Source organism: Mytilus trossulus, unplaced genomic scaffold, assembly GCF_036588685.1.
Source record: "Mytilus trossulus isolate FHL-02 unplaced genomic scaffold, PNRI_Mtr1.1.1.hap1 h1tg000234l__unscaffolded, whole genome shotgun sequence".
NCBI classification, from domain to species: Eukaryota; Metazoa; Mollusca; class Bivalvia; order Mytilida; family Mytilidae; genus Mytilus; species Mytilus trossulus.
In genome coordinates, this window is record NW_026963315.1 from 1,358,007 (window position 1) to 1,382,247 (window position 24,241).

The 24,241-nt window shown below is 31.5% G+C and overlaps 1 protein-coding gene across 3 annotated transcripts in view; it reads left to right on the forward strand.

The window, feature by feature from the left end:
• LOC134701317 (inversin-like) overlaps positions 1-24,241 on the forward strand; it is a 75,310-nt gene that overhangs the window by 45,504 nt on the left and 5,565 nt on the right. For all 3 annotated transcript variants that reach the window (XM_063562452.1, XM_063562451.1, XM_063562450.1), the window contains 5 exons: positions 545-691; positions 16,448-16,585; positions 20,688-20,791; positions 21,363-21,449; positions 22,710-22,847. In XM_063562452.1, coding sequence (XP_063418522.1) covers positions 545-691; positions 16,448-16,585; positions 20,688-20,791; positions 21,363-21,449; positions 22,710-22,847 — 614 coding nt within the window. The remainder of the gene's footprint in view (positions 1-544; positions 692-16,447; positions 16,586-20,687; positions 20,792-21,362; positions 21,450-22,709; positions 22,848-24,241) is intronic.

Genomic DNA, 24,241 nt, shown 5'->3' on the forward strand with positions numbered 1-24,241 from the left:
TGATTGTGGATTTTAAAAATATTTAAGGAAATTTTAATTGGATTTACATTATATTTAAACTATGGATTTGTTTTCAAATATCTATTAAACTCTTGATCTGTTGATCTCCTAAGGAATACTTACAAAGTATGTAAATTAATTAGCAGACATATTAATATTTTGGGAAGAAAACTATACTTTGCATTACTTTTTGGACATATTTCAAACTCAAAAGTGATAGACAGATTTTACTAGTTCAGCTGACAGAAATTGTGAAAAAAAAATTGTTCATATAAGTGTAGTTATTTGGAAAAAATAGTGTTGATTCGCATGCAACAAATTGAAGATTATTGTCAGATTTTATGAGAAATGTGAAGACATAAAAACACAAGTGAACAAAGTTAAACATTTCACATGAAGCTGTGATTTCATACTGCATTCAGTCGGTTACACTTTGGAGTATATTTATAGACAATTCATTAGAAATGCCTCACTTTTTCCAAACTTTGTCAACATCAATCCATGGTTTATTACAATCCTCTAAACAAGCTCGTATTACTTACAGGAAAAGAGAGAAGGAGGTGTCTGAGCAAGAAAAATTGTTACGGTCTCACGAAGGAGTCAAAAATGCCAAATCTATAGAAAGACAACGACAGAAGAACTTCCGTCTCAAACAGAAAGCTGCATTTAGAATACAGAAAGCATGGAAAAAGTAAGTAGAGAAGTTTGTAAATTTAAATTTCAAACATTGTAATGAAATAAATGAAATGAAATAGAGAATGGAAATTGGGAATGTGTCAAAGAGACTCTCAAAACAACCAAAGAGAAGCCTTTCCAAATTAAAGGTACAATATCAACACAGACAAATTTTCAAAGTTGGAGATTATAGAACAATTATTGCAAATGATGAAAAGTTTTTATCAATTTATATCTTTTGCTATATTTGTAATATGTTGTATGAACACCCAATGAGATAACTGTCCACCAGAGACCAAATGACATAAATGTTTGCTACTATTTGTCACTGTACAAAGTCCATACTGAATAGCAATCTATATAAATGACCTTAGCATGACAAATGTAAAACAATCTAAAAGAGAGAACCAACAGCCTGACTTATGTATGCAAAACAACAAACAAAACACAAAAATGAAATACATAAACAAACCACAACCACTAAATAGCAGGCTCCTAATCAGGACAGGCACATCAGGAGTGTGAATGCATAAATATATATAAATGTGAAAAAATGTATGTGTTGTAATTTTATGACCAAAACAATGGAATTTGGATTATAGTCTTTCAAAATTATACTGACAAAGCATTATTTTCAGAACTTGTCTCTTATAATAAAAAAAAACTACAGGTTTATTTTAAGAAAGAATATCAAGAGTAATATTGGAAATTCAAGGACGAAAGAGTCCTGCCTCTAAATAGCCTGTGGTGATACCTGAGGTTACACCTATACAAATACCTTACGTGAAATATTTGCCGCTGGATGTTTAGCAAACATACATTAAACGTGACCATGACCTACTGATTTACTTTAAATAAGATTCTTCATTAACATGATTAAGCCTGTTTTCCTTATACCATACTAAGAAGGTCAACTTTCAGGGATCTAACCTTAACCTCATTTTCATGCTTCATTGGTCAGTGTTTAGATTTGTGATTATGCCTGATCCTTAGATGCTATGGGAAGTCTACAGGTCAACTTATTTGGTGTATTGGATGAGTTTAAAAATGCATTTCCATGGCCTTATTTATAATGATCTTAATCAGGTTAAGTTTATGTGATATTTGTAGCCCATCATGATAAGTTACTAGGCGAGACATTCCAGCCTGTGCACTCATGTTATTAGATTCTATGAACAGTATAGAAAAATATTTGAACAGATTCTATATTTTCTGTATTCAAGTGGTTGTGCCCACTTCTTAGCCTTATATTTTTATATCAGTATTTACTTACTGGTAATCCAAAATTAAATATCATATTTAACTTGAACAAACCTTAATATATTAATTTGAAATAGTCAGCCTTTTAAAATCTCAAGAATTGTTGAATTAGTTTCTGAACAGGGGACTTGCTTCATGGAAAAAGAAATGTATAATTCTTCTATGCTCTAACTATGATAGCTAGTGGAAGGCGGTACGTCTAAACACTGCTAAGGACTCCTTAGTGCACTAAGGACTATACAATGCCACTAAGGACTAGGAAGAGTGCTGTTGTGTGAATTATTTTTACATATTATGTTAGAGATTGATATTTAATGCATAAATTTCAAATTTTATAGAAAAATAATCATAAATAAACAAGATATTCAACATTATTTAGGCACGTGCCCGTTTTTCTTTGATATGCCGAAAATCAATGAACCGTTTGACACGTGCCAATTGACATAACCATTGATTAACAATCATAATCTTTTTATTTTAGGTAATAAACAATTGTATCTAAAATATTTATGCTTAATATTTATAATTAAATGTGTTGTTCTTATGAAAAATGATTAAAAGAACAAATAATTTTGTTTTTGTTTTACTTCTTTTCCGACAAAGTTATTTGCCACAGGTACACAACTTCGATGTGCGCCAACTAAATGACTTATAAGTAAGAGTGTGGTCAGCTTGTTATGTGAGAGATATGAAGACAAAATAAATATATATATTGATAAGTGTTTTGTTTTTATTTTAATTTCGACAAAGATGCGTGTATATATACAAATGGTTTCACTAAAAAATACGATGGAATTGAGAGAGAGAAAATTATGTGGCGTTCTTTGGGTTTTTCCAAACCACTAGTTGTTAACCAGCTTGATATTTGTTTACAAAGGCTTCATACGGTATTTGTTTGTATATTTCGACATTTTATTATTCTTCTAAAAGTAAAAGAAGTTGAAAAAATCATTTCCCGATTTTTAGTCAGATTAAGTTTCATTTTCAAATATATAAAAGAGAAAAATGTTTTAAAAATGTTCCACAGTTTTAAGTACAGTATTCACGATTTTTTTTCAGTTTGTGTAAATTTAGAGCTAAAGATATAATTCTGACAGAGAAAGAGAATGCTTCGTATGAATGCCTTGAAAATATGCCTTTACCACATGATGTGTAAATAAATATTTTTTTGTAATACAATATGATTAGAATATTCAAACCTAAATATATCGCGCGAGAAAAAGAAAAAGCCGACAGAAATATTTTCAACTATAATTTCTTTAAATCTACTTTTCTTGAAGAAGAATAAGTATCACAGGCACTTGTCTCAGATAAAAATTTCCTAAATGGGTATATCAGAAGGAAATCCGATTAACAAATTGTCTACTTAACATATCGTACGAAATAATTTATGAAATAATGACTTATGTGGTATGTGCTTTACTCACTGTTGAAGGCCCGAAATATATTACTCAAACGGGTCATATATGAACTTAGTGTGGTTACATGTAGTAAAAATGCATTATCTTATTAGTTTCGTTTTGTCCAGTTATTCATTTCTTAATGTATTCATATATGAAAATAAATTTTGAACAGTGCACCAAAAGAAACAAACTATTTAAAAGTGTTCAAGCTCCAAACAAGTATATTGTTCAAACGCATGTCCGTCGTCGCCTGTCACCACATTAAAGCACGCTTGCAAGAAATTATAAACAGTATAGAGATACGGGTACAAAACAAATTATAAATAACAAGATGAGTTTAATGAAAAAGCAACAAGCATCTGCCGGTTATCCAAACTTCAACACATACTTTAAAAAAAAATTATATATACATGTGAATTAAATATCTATAAAAAGATGTATTTCAGTCACTTATCAATATGAACATCAAATACAAATCCGACATTATATATATCTCTCTAGTGACAAATTTATTATTTACAAGAAATATACACTTGAGAAAATACTTCTTCATTCTGAATTTTTTGTTAATAAAATTTCAACAATAATTCATTTATTAGTATCCAACTTTACCAAAAGGATTCCCGTGTAATCGGTTATGTAATTTGACACGTGTCAAACGGTTCATTGATTTCCGGCTTATCAAAGAAAAACAGGCACGTGTCTAAATAATGTTGAATATCTCCTTTATTTATTATTATTTTTCTATAAAATTTGAAATTTATGCATTAGATATCAATTTCTACCGTAATATGAAAAGAAATTACATCTAACAGCTCTCCATCTAGTCCTTAGTGGCATGTTATCAGTCCTTAGTGCACTAAGGACTCCTTAGCAGTGTTTAGACGCACCCAGTGGAAGGGCATTATGTTTACCCATCTGTTGACTGTTGTCTGTGCATCTGTTGAGATATTTTATTACATGTCAGATATAAACTATATAGGCTTGGAAAATTTAATATCTTGTTCAATAAAAAAATATTTAAATGCCATATTATAAATGTTATATATTAACCAACAAATGAACTTTTAATTCAGTGTTTGGTTTAAAACTTTTACATTAAATGATCAGTTAAAATTCCAATTTGAGGCCAATTTACTGGTATATTTTGTTTATTTAAGACAGCTTACATATAAAATTGTTAAACATGTTTGGCATGCAATGTACTACAAGTTAAAGGTTTTAAAAGTACTTATGATTTTAAAGGAGAATATCATAATTAGGTCAAGGATACTTTTTCGCCCTCCTAATTTTGACAAAACCAAATATTTAATAAATTTATTAAATAATTTCCTAAAAATGTTCCTAGAATGTTTGAGGCTGCATAAAATATTTTGCTTCAATTTTACTTATTTTATACAGTAAGGGTTTCAAACATCTTGCATATAATCCAAAACAGCAAAAAATTGCCTAAATGTTCTCATTTTAAGATCGATCTTGTCATTGATGACCAGATATTGTCCAAGGCCTTACACAAGTTTTTTTTTGCTACACATCATCTTATGACTTATGTTCAAAGACATGTTTTTGGTTAAAGACTCAGTTCATATCAAATTTTACTAGAAATGATCTGTAAATATAAAAAAGAAGATGTGGTATGATTGACAATGAGACAACTGTTCACAAGAGACCAAAAATGACATAGACATTAACAGCTATAGGTTACCATACAGCCTTCAACAATGAGCAAAGCCCATACCGCATAGTCAGCTATAATAGGCCCCGATATGACAATGTAAAACTATTCAAACAAAAAAAATTGTAAAAAGGGCCAATTTCGATCAAATATGTCACTTGCCACAAGTTCCATATGACTGTAAACAATTCTCTGTTGTTTACTTTTTGTTTGTCTTATAGATATAAGAAGAAGGGGTTTGATAGCCAATGAGAGAACTCTCCACCCAAGTCACAATTTGTAAAAGTAAACCATTATAGGTCAATCTGGGTCTTCAACAGAGAGCATTTGCTCACTGAACTACAGGCTATAAAGAACCCTAAAAATTACTAGTGTAAAACTATTCAAACAGAAACCCAATCAGCAATGGTCTAATCTATATCAAAAATGAAAAGACAAGAAATACTTATGAACCACATCAGCAAACCACAACTATTAATCAACACTGATTTAGGACAGGTTAAAACAAATGCAAATGGGATAAATGTTTTAACAGGTGCCAACCTTCACCCTAATCTGACATAATAGTGTAACATCATAGGAGCCACACTATAAAATGTCAATTGAAATGGCTCAATTTAATCAAAAGACAAGTACAATCTAATTAATATATAAAGTTGACGGGTACAGTTTTGTTTAAGTTTGCTTGATAGTATAGGAGTCATCTGTAAAAATTGAGAATCATCTTAGATTGATAAATCAAATGAGCTCTTTTTTCATTAAAAAGACTTCTTTTGTTTTGTTTTATATCCTGTTACCTTTAAATTTTCAAGTTTTATTCTTTGTGTGCTAAGGGAGATAATTCAAAAACTACATCAATACCTGGCTGTAGTTAAATTTTCTCAATGATAAAATATTTATTATTATGATGGTATAATCTTTTTCTAATCTTTTAAAACACACTTTTCCTGGACCACTGACATATCCGATCGTAAGGATAAGAAAGTGAAAACTATAAACTTTTGTCTTAATTGTGTACACGTAAGAGGAAGGATTTACTTAATAACATGTCTAATTTTGTTTAAATGTCATTTGATATTTGGACAAAAAATTTTGAATTAAGTACACATGATAAAAATCCATGAGCTTGATCAATCATTTGATGTTTTTATATAACTATATAAAAGGTCCAGACAAGAAAATAAGGTGATGTTGTATGAATGGCAATGGGACAACTGTCCCCAAAAGTTCAAATGAAATGAATACTAACAATTGGAGGCAACTGTACAGCCTTCAGCAATAAGAAAAATCCATGCAGTACAGTTGTCTATGAAAAGCCAAGCAAGATCTGAAAAATATGAAACAATGATTGCTAAATTATTGGGACAGAAAAAAATAGCTACACTTTGAAAAATTGTTCCTTGTGACATATTTTTATAAAACATCCATGAAATTATGTCCAAGTACTAGGGACAATGTTTCACCAAGTGAGACACTATATAGTTTACAAATGTGATGATCTGGCCTGTAAACAAAATTTCACAGGTGAACTGTGAAATATAGTTCAAGAAGACACAATTTCATGGGACACTTTTTTGGCTTACACCTTCACTGTTGATTGTTTTAGTTTTCTATTTTTATTCTTTGACATGTGTCATAATATATACTAAGGGAGATAATTCAATAACAATTAGATTGAACTTTTTTAAGATAGGTGATCATTATTTATGTGTCTCTATTGCATGTATTGTACTAAGAGAGATAATTCAATAACAATTAGATTGAACTTTGTGAAGATAGGTGATCATTAACTATGTGTCTCTATTGTACTAAGGGAGATAATTCAATAACACTTAGATTGAACTTTGTTAAGATAGGTGATCATTAATTACGTGTCTCTATTGTGTAGATATTAATATATGTTTTCCAAAGTCTTTCTTCTTTGATTTAGTTTGTTGCAATTCAAAGAATTTTACCACTGTCCTTCAAAATTATAAGGTTTTTTTTTAAAGACTTGTTATAAATTAATAACATATATAAGTATATATTAGAGGTGATTGACCATCCAAAATTTGGCACTAATGATAAGAATTTGAAAACATTTTCTAATTAGACTTTTAAACTATATGTAATCAAAATAGAAATAGAAAAGTAGGGATAAGTGAGGATTTTTTTAAACGTCACGTACTACACCAAAAAAAAATCAGGAGATTCCGAATACAGGAGGAGCAAACATCCTTAGGATTGATAGTACTTCAGAAGTTCAGAGGATATTTGATTGTGAGGTTTTGCCAAAGGTTGCATTTATGTTGTTATGTAAAAGTTATATAGTCTGAAGATTATTTCTGTCTAGCTTGAGTCTGAGTAAAAAAAACGAGACAAAAGTATGCTGTTTCTGGCAATGGTGATGGCTTTAACGTGATTAGGTATAGTTTATGATGAACCACAAGTGGTAGATCAATTATATTTAGTATATATGCAGTTGCAGTAGCATTGGCATATTTCATTTCCATGGAGATTATTTGTCCCTGCCCCCTCAGTCATGGTCTATTTACTTTAAAACTTTTGCTTAGTTAACATGATTTAGTTTGTGGTTAGGTCAGTTTATGGGGAATCAACTTGAATATTAGTACACATGTTCCCTATGATATGATCTTTCTAATTTAAATGCCAATTTAGAGTTTTGACCCTTATTTCATAGTCCACTGAACATAGAAAATAATAGTGCAAATCGGGCAGCCATGTACCATGGACACATTCTTGTTATGTCATGCATATGTCATATATTTTGTCTTTTTCACAATTTTGATATTTTGCATTGGTTACAACTTTCTTTTTTGATTCTCCTATTGAGATTGTTTTCTTCTCTTTAAATGAATTGTAAAATATTGAAATACAAAATTATATGGTCTACATATGTATGTATTGTAGAAAGATTAATGTTCATGATGTTAAGACCAAAAAAACTTACAAAAATCAAAACCAAATAGTTATTCACTATGACAACATTACAAGGTTAACATGGTTAAGCTGTATAGAAACTTGTTTCTTTAATATTAAATGGGCCATTCTTTTTAGTTTAAACTTTGATGAAATAACTGCATTGTATTTTTGCCTGATTAAATCAAAATCTACATACACATATTTTAACAAAATACCTTGAACACTAGTTTCTAGTGTTTTCCTTTCATTAGTAATATTTTAACAGATTATAATAAAGAATTATTTATTATTTGAACAAAATGTACTTCAGAGATAAATATCTTTTTAATGTCAGGTCTAGGCTGAAATTGACAATTTAAATCTTATATATATTGGAAGTTTTGATTTAAACCAGGTGTATATAACATAGAGAAATCCTTCATTTTAAAGAATAGTGAAAGTTTTATATAAATTCTGTACAAATCGGTTGAAATTTGGATCAGCTCAATGCTAAAAATAACATGGTTGTGAATTGATACTGACACCTTTATCTCGGAAACATATATTATACTTTAAAAGTAAGTGTCTTTATATATTTATTCAAGTTCTGAAAATTCTTAGTAGGTTCAGCTGCGTTTATCATGCACAATTTGTATCTGTTGGTTTTTGAACAAAATTATTTTAAAAAGCAAATTTAATGGGGTAAATCAGGGTTTTATGTAGCTATAAGCCTTTTTACGACAAGTTGTGATAAGTTATCCCTATGGGCCTTTGGACCAAATAACCATAGTTAATTTAGCATGGTAGTCTTATTTTTATATAGATTAGAATTGTTTTCCTGTTCAATGGTTTTACACTAGTAATTTTGGGGCCCTTTATAGCTTGCTGTTTTCAGTGTGAGCCAAGGCCCCATGTTTTAGGCAGTACTTTGACCTATAATGGTTTACTTTTATAAATTGTTACAAATTAAACTTGGATGGAGAGTTGTCTCATTTGCACTCATACCACATCTTCCTATATATTTATACTTATTTTGTGTATTTCAAGTTGTAATGGCATACTTTCTTGGGATTTTCATTCATACCAATTTTGGTGGTTTTAATTTGATTGTATTTTAGAAAGATGATTTGGTAATTTTGACAATTCTTCATACAAGTCATAGAAAATTTAAACTTCATTGAACATTTAAATTCATGGTTAACCTGTGTACCTACCAAATCCATGAAAACTGATATACTAGGAGCACTTATGAATCCACAGAAGTGTTATTTTAAATATTTAGACTAATAGATCAGATCAATTGGTGCCTTTGTATTTTTAATGGACAATAATTAGTTACTGAACATTGGATAAACACTTGACGTTTTAACTGTCCCACACAGGAGATGGTATAATGAAAAATTCACAACCTCATTGTCTATTCATGTTTGGGATTCATAAAAGTTTTCAAGAGTAAGGATATGATGTATATAAAGGGATGTTTAGATATAATTTGTTTTAAATTTTAAAATCTTAAATCAGCACACAGAAAATAGTTAAGTTTTGTTTCTGTGAGCCTAAATCCAACACTAAGTATCAGTGAGGGTAAGGAGAATTTAAATAATATAATGTAAATCAAGAAAAATGACACTTTTTATTACATTAGAATACACAATTGAATTAAATGTGATTATAATTATCCTTCATTGTGATATATAATCCAAAGTGATTTATAAGTCTACGATTTGACAAGAATTTTAATTGAATGTTAATGTTCTGAATAAAAAGAAGCTTAGGTTTAAAGTCAATTTTGATTGAAAGACACAGTGTAAATTATGATGGTGTAGTGTTTTAAAGTTCTGAGTTATTTGGACTGTAAAATAATGGAGGAAATGTCTGAGTCTGACATGTAAGTATTTACATGTTATATGGGAACACTTGGCCGTTTCAGAATCTAAAGCATCATGGGTAATTTCATTGTTCATACCCCAAAGTGAAAATAACGTTACGCATTTGGTTAAATTAATCACGTTTTAAACCAATCAGTACGCTTTTTGAAAATATTACCTAGGATGCATTAGATTCTGAAACTGCCAATTGCTATCTTTTCTACACCAAAAGTTGACACAACTTCCTTTTTACCCCCCCCTTTTTTATGCAAGTCTATAGCTACCAAGGGGAATTCAAGAAGAAATTATTTCCTCCTTTTATTAGCTCACCTGACCTGAAAGGTCAAGTGAGCTTTTCTCATCACTTGGCGTCCGTCGTCCGTCGTCCTGCGTCCGTCGTCTGTCGTCCGTCGTCCGTCGTCCATAAACTTTTACAAAAATCTTCTCCTCTGAAACTACTGGGCCAAATCTAACCAAACTTGGCCACAATCATCCTTGGGGTATTTAGTTTTAAAAATGTGTCCGGTGACCTCGCCATTCAACCAAGATTGCCGCCATGGCTAAAAATAGAACACAGGGGTAAAATGTATATTTTGGCTTATATCTTTGAAACCATAACATTTAGAGCAAATCTGACATGGGGTAAAATTGTTGATCAGGTCAAGATCTATCTGCCCTGAAATTTTCAGATGAATCAGACAACCTGTTGTTGGGTTGCTGCCCCTGAATTGGATATTTTAAGGAAATTTTGCAGTTTTTGGTTATTATCTTGAATACTATAATAGATAGATATAAACTGTAAACAGCAATAATGTTCAGCAAAGTAAGACCTACAAATAAGTCAACATGACCAAAATTGTCAGTCAACCCCTTAAGGAGTTATTGCCCTTAATAGTCAATTTTTAACAACTTTTCGTCATTTTTTTGTAACTTGTACAAAAATCTTCTTCTCTGAAACTGCATGGCCAAATATAACCAAACTTGGCCACAATTATCATTGTGGTAAATAGTTTTAAAAATGTGTCCGATGACCCCGCCTTCCAAACAAAATGGCCGACATGGCTAAAATTAGAACATAGTGGTAAAATGTAGTTTTTGATTTATATCTTTGAAACTAAGACATTTTAGGGCAAATCTTTAAGATTTAAATGTCCATTAGAATATAAGATCTATTCCCTCACAAATTTTCCGATGAATCCGACAACTTGTTGTTGGGTTGCTGCCCTAAAATTGGTAATTTTAAGGAAATTTTGCAGTTTTTGGTTATTATCTTGAATACTATAATAGATAGAGATAAACTGTAAACAGCAATAATGTTCAGCAAAGTAAGACCTACAAATAAGTCAACATGACCGAAATTGTCAGTCAACCCCTTAAGGGGTTATTGCCCTTAATAGTCAATTTCTAACAACTTTTCGTCATTTTTTGTAACTTGTACAAAAATCTTCTTTTCTTAAACTGGGCCAAATTTAACCAAACTTGGCCACAATCATAACTAGGGTGTCTAATGACCTACCAACCAAGATGACCGACATCAGTAAATACAGTAACAGGTGAGTGACACAAGCTCTTGAGAGCCTCTAGTTCAGACTTCAAGTAATTTTCCATGATCATTATAATATGCAATTATCATAATACCTTTCCCAATTTTCATTGAGATTAACGCCTTTGTCCCCAATCCTGCCTGTACTTATGATTGCAACCACCATTCTTTCATAGCCCATATGAACCTCCAAATGTTTTATGGCCCAGTCGTAGCATTTTACCCTTGTCTGTACCTCTTAAAGTTGGTTTCCACCAAATGTTTATTACAACAAAACACAGATCTAGTTTGAACTTTGGTCAATGGTGGTGTCTATAACTTTAACCTTTTTAGAGTTATGCCCCATCACAAATGGAAAAATTGCTGATTTTTTTTTCGTTTCTGTTCTCTAACTTTATTTGCCTCAATCACACAAAATAGTCATAAATATTTTGTATACCTTAAAAGAATTAAATTCCACTTTCATTCAGACTGCCAGTATTATAGATTTAAGGCTCAGACATTTTGAAATATTTAAATCATTCCCTTCAAACTTGTTTTTCATGTTACCGAAATCAATGTAATGTAACCAATAATACTATAACAGTGCTTTAACAAAATCTTTTTAAAACTTGTGTTAAAGATAACATTCAGTGTTTTCCATTCGGCATTTAAGCCGGGTGTGCCGACCACCTTCTTTTCAAAGCCGACCACCTTTCCATTTTAGGAGGTGGTCGGCTTTTTTTTCAAATCCCGGATTTTTTTCAGTTCCGCACCGTAAAAATTTCAATACTAATCGCGCCTCGCAGTTTGTTTTCATTGACAAAAATGGCGGATCGTCAAATTTCAATGTTTTCTTTTATTAATCGGGGGAATGGAAAGGCAGATGACGATGGTGATAAGGAAAATTCTAAGCCATATAAGTCAACTAAAACGGATAGTTGAATTGAAATTGTTGAAATTGAAAAAAAAGAATCAAAACAACAGAAAAGGCTCACAGGCGATCGCGAAGATAAACAGGTTGGGAACAATCCCAAAATGAGGGATATCCCTTAAATGAGGGACTGTCCATCAGGCAAGGGGTCATATTACTGTTGAAGAAAAGAAAAAGAAAAACTCAGATTTATTATCTTAAAAGGGGGGAAATCGTTTTATTTGGTACAACTAAAAGAGTGCCTATAATGATAAAAAAAAAATGCCAGAAACAAATATGTGTTCATTGTTTCTCTTTAAATGTACCCCTCATAAAAGGAATAGTCATTACATTGAGAGGTTCCCCTTCATCTGTTTCTCTTTAAATGATCCCCTCATAAAAGGGATAGTCATTACATTGAGAGATTATCCCTCATTTGAGGGGTGGTGATAAATATGAACAGGACTTGAAATGAATAATCGTCACAGAAGGATATTACTGTTCTGTGTGCCAAAAATACAGCACTAAAACGAGGAACAAGACAGAAACTTGGTACGATAGGCCATGCAATAGCAGACTTCGTAGGAGGAGGGAGTCCTGCAAAAGGCATTATGATCTGCTATCCGAGATGCACAAAACTAATCTGTCAAATCATTTAATGAAAGGCTAGCAGTGATGGCAGAAGAATGGTTAAATTCCATTAAATGTGACTACAATACTTATCCTTCTATTTGTGACCCCAACCCACAGTAAAACTGATAAAAATAAACCTGGTTGAAAATGTTAAAAAAAAATCACCCGGTTGCAAGTGTTTTTTTTAAAACACCCACTTTACCTTAGTGAAAAAAGGAAAACACTGACATTTATTTATAGTCCCATTAGGATGATTAGTAAATTTGAATTGTGCTGTAGAAACAGCATCTACCTAAGAGTAGGATCCAGTTAAAAATTGATATATATATTCAATCAAAAGCATTTTGGACTGTTCAGGTGACTTAAAATAATCCTTGTACTTGTACCCAAATTCTTAGCAACAATTTTAATAATGTATATGTTCTAGACCATACGAGTATTTGGACCGTAGGCGTAAGGTCTGGACCGTACACATACTTTTTCAAAATACTCATATGGTTGGATCGTACGTGTGCCGTCTGCCTAATATTTAAAAGTTGGTCAAGTTTATTAGATACAAATGCAAATAGCAGATCAACATAACTTAACTATCAAATTGATATAAGAAAGTTTAATTGTAATTGAAACAAAAACTTTATATTTTAACCTTTTTAGCTCACCTGGCCCGAAGGGCCAAGTGAGCTTTTCTCATCACTTGGCGTCCGTCGTCGTCCGTCGTCGTTAACTTTTACAAAAATCTTCTCCTCTGAAACTACTGGGCCAAATCAAACCAAACTTGGCCACAATCATTATTGGGGTATCTAGTTTTAAAAATGTGTGGCGTGACCCGGTCAACCAACCAAGATGGCCGCCACGGCTAAAAATAGAACATAGGGGTAAAATGCAGTTTTTGGCTTATAACTCAAAACCCAAAGCATTTAGAGCAAATCTGACATGGGGTAAAAATGTTTATCAAGTCAAGATCTATCTGCCCTAAAATTTTCAGATGAATCGGTCAATCGGTTGTTGGGTTGCTGCCCCTGAATTGGTAATTTTGAGGAAATTTTTGCTGTTTTTGGTTATTATCTTGAATATTATTATAGATAGAGATAAACTGTAAACAGCAATAATGTTCAGCAAAGTAAGATCTACAAATAAGTCAACATGACCAAAATGGTCAGTTGACCCGTTTAGGAGTTATTGCCCTTTATAGTCAATTTTTAACCATTTTTCGTTAATTAAAGTAATCTTTTACAAAAATCTTCTCCTCTGAAACTACTTGGCCAAATTAATCCAAACTTGGCCACAATCATCTTTGGGGTATCTTGTTAAAAAATGTGTGGCGTGACCTGGTCAACCAACCAAGATGGCTGCCACCGCTAAAAATAGAACATAGGGGTAAAATGCAGTTTTTGGCTTATAACTCAAAAACCAAAGCATTTTGAGGAAATCTGACATGGGATAAAAATGTTAATCAGGTCAAGAACTATCTGCCCTGAAATTTTCAGATGAATCGGTCAATCGGTTGTTGGGTTGCTGCCCCTGAATTGGTAATTTTGAGGAAATTTTGCTGTTTTTGGTTATTATCTTGAATATTATAGATAGAGATAAATTGTAAACAGCAATAATGTTCAGCAAAGTAAGATCTACAAATAAGTCAACATGACCAAAATGGTCAGTTGACCCCTTTAGGAGTTATTGCCCTTTATAGTCAATCTTTAACCATTTTTCATAAATCTAAGTAATCTTTTACAAAATCTCCACTGAAACTACTAGGCCACAATCATCTTTGGGGTATCTAGTTTGAAAAATGTGTCCGATGACCTGGCCATTCAACCAAGATGGCCGCCACGGCTAAAAATAGAACATAGGGGTAAAATGCAGTTTTTTGCTTATAACTATGAAACCAAAGCATCTAGAGCAAATCTGACAAGAAGTTAAATTGTTAATCAAGTCAATATCTATCTGCCCTGAATTTTTCAGATGAATTGGACAACTGGTTGTTGGGTTGCTGCCCTCCATGTGGTAATTTTTAAAGAAATTTTGCCGTTTTTGGTTATCTTGAATACTATTATAGATAGCGATAAACTGTAAACAGCAATAATGTTCAGCAAAGTAAGATCTACAAATAAGTCAACATGACCTAAATGGTCAATTGACCCCTTAAGGAGTTATTGCCCTTTATAGTCAATTTTTAACAATTTTCATTAATTTGGTAAATTTATGTAAATTTTTACCAAATATAGTTCTCTGTTACTAATGGGCAAAGTTCATGATAGATATAATTGTAAGAAGCAAAATCGTTCAGTAAAGTAAGAACTTCAAACACATCACCATCACCAAAATACAATTTTGTCATGAATCCATTTGTTAATATGCACATAGACCAAGGTGAGCGACACAGGCTCTTTAGAGCCTCTAGTTTAAAATTCACACTAATTAAGTCTATTAATTTCTTGTATATAAAGGCATGCCGATCAGTAATTATACATTAATTGAATTATGATCACTGAAATTGAAGATATTGGAAGTAGACATAATGATGGGAGGTCAATTGTTTTAGAATATGCATGAACTTTATACATGAAAATGTGAAAAATATTACGTTACTTGAATTGTGTCATTTGGGCGAGAGTACCAAAATAGATTTCAGATATACAATTAAACAAATACATGTACTTAATTTTAATTGTTCGTTTGTTCATTTTATCTATCTAATTGTAATAAATTATCAATAACAATTTGTAAAACTGAAAATAAAGATTGTGATAAATGCTTGTTTCAATTTAACCCATATGATCAAATAACATGTATGGTCAGCTCTTACTGGATCGTACGCGTATGGTCCAAATAATCATATGGTCTGGAACATATATTTTTATGCCCAACCTATTATAGTAGAGTGGCATTATGTTTTTTGATATGTTCATCCGTTGTTTCGTCCATCCGTTTATCTGTCCTGCTTCAGGTTAAAATTTTGGTCAAGTTAATTTTTGATGAAGTTGAAGTCCAATCAACTTGAAACTTAGTACACATGATATGATCTTTCTAATAATAATTCCAAATTAGCTTTGCACTGTCCATTGAACAAAGAACATGTAGAAAATGATAGTCTGAATGGAACGTCTGTGTACTATGGACACATTCTTGTTTATGCATAAATTTGTAATAATTGTTTTTCACATTTTTCCCCAGCTAAAAGGTGAACACGTCATTGCACATTTAAGCATTTTCAGATGCCACCTACCTCTGTTAAATTTAACTAAAATGATACAATGATGATATGTAGATGTTTCACGTCCGGCTATCCTGTTTGGATATTGCGGACTGGAATAACCTATTTTACAGACTGGTGTCTGTTTGTCTTTTGACCTTCATTTTACTCCGACTGCGTTGGTGTTGCTGGTACGGAGTATCAGGTCGTGCTGCTAGCATGGCTGTTTGTATTGCCTCTTTGGAATCTTCGTTGATGACAGGCGATGTGTGTGGTGGTGTGCGCAGTAGGTCTGGATCGTGGATGTCGAACCCTTCTTCAAAGTCAATCCTACTGCGCTTGCCTCTGTCATTTGTGGAGGTGTAGAATACAAATCTAAATAGTTTACTTTTATATATTTTCAGATACAAGATGAGACAGTTTGGTATACTGACTGTAGCCAAGCAGTCCATACATCAACTACAGACACAGACTGGGGCGGAGGAGTTCCAGAAACAAATAGCTGCCCTTACTATACAGCTAGCATGGAGGAAATATTACAGGTAATTTTTGGTAGGGAAACCTATACCAAGTTGCGTAATGTTTTCGACCACTATGCTTCAGGGATGAAAAGTCCTGGGTTTATAATCCTGACTCTGGATGCTGAAAATTTTAGTATAAAAATAGGGTGATTTTCACCTTTCCAGACAGAAGTTTAAACTAGAATAGGTATAGGTTGGCCCAATTTGGTCAAAGAGGCTCTGATTTAGACAGTAAATGGAGAACAATATTCAAATATCTCATTGTTTTGTCTCTTCCTGGAGAGCAGTCTAGGTTTTGGCTTCCTCCACCCTAATGAAAGACTCCAGTGTCCTAACACTTTCCTTATGTCGGGTTGGGGATTGTCTTGGTGATGGGTTGTTCATATATGAGCGACACATCTCTTTAAATCCTGATAAGGGGTGTTCACAGATTTTACTGTGCCTTTGCAGCTCTTGATGGGTTGTTGTCTCATCTATTTCAACCTGTAATTTGTAAAAAGTATATAGGATTAATGATCCACATTCAAAATCAATTGTTCATCCTTTGAAGAGTGTCATGTTTCTCTCTTTCATTGATTTAAAAGCTTTTAAATGTATTAATTACAACCAGTATATTATCGGATTACGATGTTATTTAAAGACCATAATCAAATAAGAACTTCAATTGTGAAAATCAATATTTAAAAATCGGAGCTTTCATTATGTTAAAGTCCTTATAATCTCATTGTTTCGGAACCCGTAATTTTTTTGTCATAATCCTATAGAAAGTTAAAATCACCTGTTAGTAACTATGGGGTATTACGATTCGTTATATTAAATTTCTTTTGTGTCTTGTTTTTGTTGGCAGAAGACATTTGTTTTCTTAATAGTTTCCATCATTAGGAATGGGAGATAACCTTAAGCTTCAGGTTAGAATAATGTTTGCATTTGAAGTGTTTTACATATATATATATTCAACAAATCATTTTTTTTCTTTCTCTTTTCTTGTCTTTCTGTAATATCATATCCATGTAGATGGTAAAAAGTAAAGGTCATTGAATTTATAAAATGTTGTACATTGGGAACTGTAGATCTTATTCTAGTGAATGTTCCCAGGTTAAGATTTATACGAGATCTTTTACATTTTTCTAGAATTATATTTGTCATTGAAGAATGTTATGATATGCATTGTTTGAAAACAACTCTTTCCTTTCTTGAATTTTGAATAAATAAGCACCTTGAATACAAAACACCTCTTTTTTCTGGGTAGAGAACATTTCAACTTTTATTTATGTTTTATTATTTTTATGGCCCCCCAACGAAGTTGTCAGTGCCATATAGTTTTACCCTTGTCCGTAACTCCATAATTCCAAATTCCGTCATTCAGCAACAAACCATTATACGGATATTTTTTCTAAACGCCTTTAGATATTGGGCTGATTTTTGGTATGAGTTAACCATGCATGATGAATTACAGATCAAGTTTAAGTTTCCTTCCGCTCCGCTAATTTTTGCTGATATTACAGGCTTTGGACTTTGATAAATTATTGAAAAGCACAGTTATACGGATTTTTTTCCTATCCGCCTCCAGATTTTGAGCTGATTTTTTAAATGTGAGACTACCATCATGTTTGTGTCCACATGTGTCATTGAAATTGCAGATTTTTCAACTTTCGTGTCGCTTTGACACATCTAGTCTCCTTTTCTAACAGAGATACATAGATATATTAAGATGTGGTATGAGTGTCAATGAGACAACTCTCCCTCCAAGTCATAATTTGTAAAAGTGAATCATTATAGGTCAAAGTACATTCTTCAAAACAGAGCCATGGCTCACAACGAACAAGCAAGCTATAAAGGGCCACAATAATAGCATGTGTAAAACTATTCATACATGTCTGATTTTAGAGTTCAGTATTATTCCCAGATTCTAAAATGCATAATTTTTTGTCAGAGAATTCCTTATAGAGTGAGATGATTTCAGCATGGTACTACTATCAAGATAACTAGATAACAAATTATTAAGAGCAAACATATTTCTCAGAAATTCTTGTATCAAGCAAAATGAATAAGCTGCATCAGACATTGTTATTCAATTGGAAGTGTGGAGACAGACCAATAACGTAAAGACAATATTTGTAGAACATAGAAATATTGTATTATGGTTATTTAGAATGAAAGATAGTTGCACCTGTGTCTCATTTATATCTAGCTATCTCTATTTTTATCAAAAGTCTACATAGACATGATAGATCGCTATGGGATTCCCATAATGCAATTTTGTCTGCAGAAGTTGATTTGATTATGGTGCACTTCCATTAGTGAAGATGGCTGTAATTGTTTTTATTAATCCAAACAAACAATGGCTAGACATTAAGAAAATAAAGGAAGCAACTAGAAATATGAACATTTGTCAGACATCTGCAATGTGAGAAATTTTATCAAAGCGACAACCTTATTAGCAAAAAATGATTAGTGACAATGAATATTCAATAAAAAGCAGAAAGTCTTAGGCTTTGATGAGGCCAAAAATAAAATTAAGATTATTTATGTTGCCTTCATTACTGATTACCCTTAAAAACTTTATGCCACAAATCAGTTTCCTGCTGGTACGTCATTTTTTGTCCATGTTGTCTGAAACAATTATTGTAACTAATGTTCTTGGCCAAACAAAAAATAAAATCACCTCATACTTACCAAAAAGCATGGGTAGGCAACTTCAAAAAAGGAATTTATAAAATGTGTTGCCTGTAGGAAACTTTGGGTTGTAATGGGGGTAATACTATTTTCACCCTTATTAGGGGGGTCACTGTTACTGAATGGTCGAACTACCCAATCAGAAGACTGTGAACACAGAGGTTGTGAGTTTGAATCGCACATGTGGCAGGTGCACTTGACTCCAATCTTAGTTGACTAAGAGTGTCAGTTTTCCTTCTGTAGGTAGATGGTTTTCCCTGTGCAGTCTGGCTTCCTTCACCAATAAAAACTGACTGCCATAAAATTGCAATAAATACCAAGCAATCAATCATCCTCATTAGGTGAATTTGTACTGTGTAAAAGAAAACCTTAAAATTATCAACTAGGCTTGTCTGTAATTTGGATCCATCGGAACCATTCCTTAATACCGATTTTAAAATTATCAATAACAAATTTATTATTTTTCATCAATTTTTTTATAGATGACGTATAGTTCATAACTATAAATGAGGAAACATAAAATTACTTTAATGTACTATTTTTGTCAGATTTTATCACATTTTTTATTGATTTATCAGTTTAATTAGAAGTAATTTGTTATATAAGATTGATTTTACCTAATGATCTGAAAAATTAACGAGTGTTTTCTTTGTCCGTAATTGGTTGTATTAATCTGGTTTTAAATTATTCATCATGTTCATAATGACATATGTTTGTTTAAGAAAAAAAGCTGTCATAAGGGTTGATAACTACTTGTTTGATTTTACGGTAATGATTTTGCCCGATTTTTAATAATCCTTTTTTCATCAAATTCATCCAGAATTTAGTACAAATCCGTGGATTTAAGTTATTTCATGTTCCAGATTGTAAGTTGCTTTGACAGATATTTTTAACTGGGTGTATTTTGGCAGTTGATGCCAACTATTCAAGGGCACAATGAGATCTTTGGGTAATTAATTAATAATTGCATACAATGCACACCTGATTTCAGTATCTCTAATTGTTTTATTACACTACTGTGCATTGGAGTTATAGTGGTACTTAAAAACCAACCTGTCTGCCATTAAGTGTTTTCTTTTACAAAGATCAATAGTTGAATGAATGAATGAATGAATGAATGAAGCTTTATTGCATTAGCAACAACATTGCTTTAGCATAATACAAGGTATATACATATATGACAAATATGACAGAATACAGAGAACAATTAAATACATTAAATAATGCAGAGATAACTTATAATAATATGAAATTGACTGATAATTTGCAATCTTAGTTTCCATGCAGCTTTAAGATAATTACATAGATTTTTAGTTAAGCTTTTTTACCCAGCTTGTAACAGAAAAAATAGCTTTTGTGTATTTGGCCATGAACAATAATACTTTGGCAAAAAATTACAAATAAAAAGTTGTTCGTCTTGTAAGATTTTTTAACATTTTTATTTCAGACGTAAACTTCTAAGGTCATTGACACCAAACAGAAGACAGCTCCATCTGTGGGATCCTGAGGTGATCGCCATGAAACAAAAAGCTCTAGTCAAACAAATTTATGGTGAGTTATCTCCCTTTACCTCAAACCTTCAGTATGAATAGTGTAAATTATAACATTGTACAGTTAATTTATGTGAGTCCACTCTGTATTCTTTAATGATCTGATCACCAAACAAAAATTGTAAGTCTATTTAGAGTTCTGTCCCTATTCATTTGAAAAGGACAATTCCAAAACATGGACCACACCATATTAGTTTTGTTTTCTCAAAAAGGATTTTAACACTTCAAAAAGTAGATTTCACATTCAATCCATGCCTTTGGCAAACATATTGATATTTCATGGAACTATTGTTAAACATAATTGTTAATTTTGGGCCATTGATTATGGTTTATTCTAGCATTTTCAACAAAAAAAGTCATATTTTCATTCAAAATGTGCTATTAAAAGAGACTTTGAACAAAGCTAAAAACAAATCATTTGAACCATACAAAGGGAAGAAACCCTTGAATAATTTATATGATTCATTATAAACTACAATATAGAAGGATCATCTATTTTGGTCATTTTCACTAACATTTCTGCCACTGTTTCAAATAGTTTAATATCATTATAATATTTGATTGTTTTGCAGGTGAAGCACCACCTGTACCTTTTTGGCACCCGGCTCCTAAAAAACCTGCAAGACCTTACTGGTCAAAATGGGTACCTTCAGCAGCAGGTAGGTTTTAAATTTTACCCAACAAAAATATTTCTCACTGTGCAATTGTGCAAAGATCTGCAATACAAAAAGAACGGAACACAGCAAAAAAATAACTGACCCTTTTAAGTTCCTGGGAACCAAGTAAACCTGATGTACAGACACTCTTGTAAATTGTTAGAGGATATTACTTTATTTCCAATAAATCTTTTAAATGTAATATTCTTATTTGATTTCCTAATCTCAAATCTTTTTTAATATAAAGTCATTATTCAGTTTGATTTTACTTTATTAGATACTACTGCTTCAGGTTTAGATGATCATATAAAAATAAATAATTTAGATCATGCTATGGCTTGAGGAATAAATAGTTTTTTATTTGTCTGCAACAATCAATGATTTTTCATTAAATTGTCAAGGGATAAAAAAATCTATGTTTCTCATAATATACTGTAAACCAACTTATTTTTTGCGGATACTTCATTTCGCATTTATACCCTGGTCCCAGCTAGTCAACTTTGCGGCAATTTAATTTCATGATTTTCTTAATGTCATGAATGTAGTTTGATAACGAAAGATCCAATATATTATTTTTCGCGACGATTTAATTTTTCTACTTGCGAAAATAAATCGCTAGTGAAATTTAGTTGGTTTACAGTAGTCATTAGTCTTCAAATTTGTAAATCTTAGGAAATATGAGAGATATGGTGAACATGTTTGTGAGAATCTGCATCTCATTAAAGATAGTATGGAAGGGGGTCTCATCATCTTAGATTGTCAAATACATGAAATAGCAGAAAATAATTGTTCCAGTTTTAAAAAAAAATTGTCTTCATAAAATGTGTCAATTTTTTCGCAATTGTTGCCTCAAAGCAAGGTCATGACCTCTAACTTTCATTATGATTTTAAAAAGATGTTTAATGATTTTTTGTACTTTTCAGCCTTGTCATATAATTTAGCAACTATTAGAAAACATACGAATAGTCATATTAAGTGATTAAGTGATATTATCTAATATATATATGATGTAAAAAATGTAATATGTATTTTACAACTAATCACTACCCTGAGTGATTGTAACAGGGAACATCAGGATCATCCGGATGAGCTTGGACTCCTAAAGGATATAGTAACAAGCCAGTATTTGAAATAAATATTTATTTATGTTGTTAAAAAAAAAAAAAAAAAAATTTTGCAATTTGTTGCCCCAAAGCAAGGATGTGACCTCTAACTTTCATTATGATTTTAAAAAGATGTTTAATGATTTTTTGTACTTTTCAGCCTTGTCATATAATTTTGCTGTTGATCGATATCATCCACTTGTCTCCAAGAAAGGATTTCTCCCTTCTCCATTTATTGACCCTCAGGGATATCCTAAAAACTTTGATTGGAATCCATTAGAAGATGAAGATTTAGCAAGTAAGTACACACTTATCTCCCCTTTTTATTGATTTTGTATTTTATACACTCCTCCCCTTTTAAAACAGAAGATTGCTAATTCAATAATTCTCACTTATTTCTGTTTTTCTCCCATGACTCTTCTTCTTTTGGCATTAAACCTGCTTTCACTTTAGATTTTATCAATAAATATCGTAACGATTACATTTTCACAATTTTCTAAAACTGCTATATTTTGGGGCCAAACAGGGGTCTTACTGAACCTGCTACTTTGAAAATCTTAGGAAACATGAGAGATATGATATATATATCACTTTAGATTTTATCCTTCAGCACTTTAATCAATACTTTAGGAAAATAGAGCTAAAGCTTTGAATGGGAAGGGCTATATAAAAGTCTTTATTTTTCTCCTGAGATTTCAAAAAGTATTAAAAAAAATATGTGTCTTCATATGTTGAAAAGGATAAGTTATAAGGAATAAAATTATGTCATTTTATTAAGAAATGAGATTTGTGATGTAATTTTGATAAAATTATTATATTTTTTTACTTAAAAAAGATGCTTTATAGCATTATCCCCTAAAGATATTTAACTGACATCAACATCTTTGTACAGAGTTTTTAGAGTTTATAGCAACATGTTTCATGTGTATGTTTATAGGCTGTTGTTTATAAATATCAAAATATTAACGATATAATCTCATAAGAGTTATTTGGTATTTTTGATGTTTTGATTTTTTTTAAAGTAGGATAAGCTTGAAGACAAAATTCAAGAATAAGTTTCCAATATTGCCAAGACTAATGCTTTGTTAATGTGGGAAAGTTATAATTTGGTAAATTTATTGTACTTTTTAATTTGAATTTAATGTGCCAAAAATTGGTCCTGTATTACATTTCATTTTTAGGGGGTCGGAGAAGAAAATTTTGTATAAATACTTACATACAGATGTACATAAGAATAGTCCATTTGCCAATTACCGATTTCATTCTGTAATTACACCCTTTTTAAACAAATTACTTCCCTTTGTCTATCGAAGACTGGTTCCATACCGGACAAAATTGGCTTGAGCCAATGCAAAGCATCATGAATTGAAAGTGATGTATCGGCGGTTTAACTAATTTTTTACGAAAAATAATTTCTGATGTTAAAAGTATTGAGTTAAACAACAAATTAAATTATTGAAAGATTTGAAAACCTTATAAATTACTCACATTAGGCACAGGTATACTTGCTCTTCCTGCTAGCTCTCCATTGTAAATAAAAGTTAATGTCCCTCATAAGGGAGACAATTTATTTAGGGATCTCTAATTACAGGGTCAATAACGGGAATTGGCAAATAGCCTATTGATGTCTTATTTTTGTTGGAAGAGATGAAAACTTAAACCTTTCCTAACAGGTCAATTATATAAAAGATA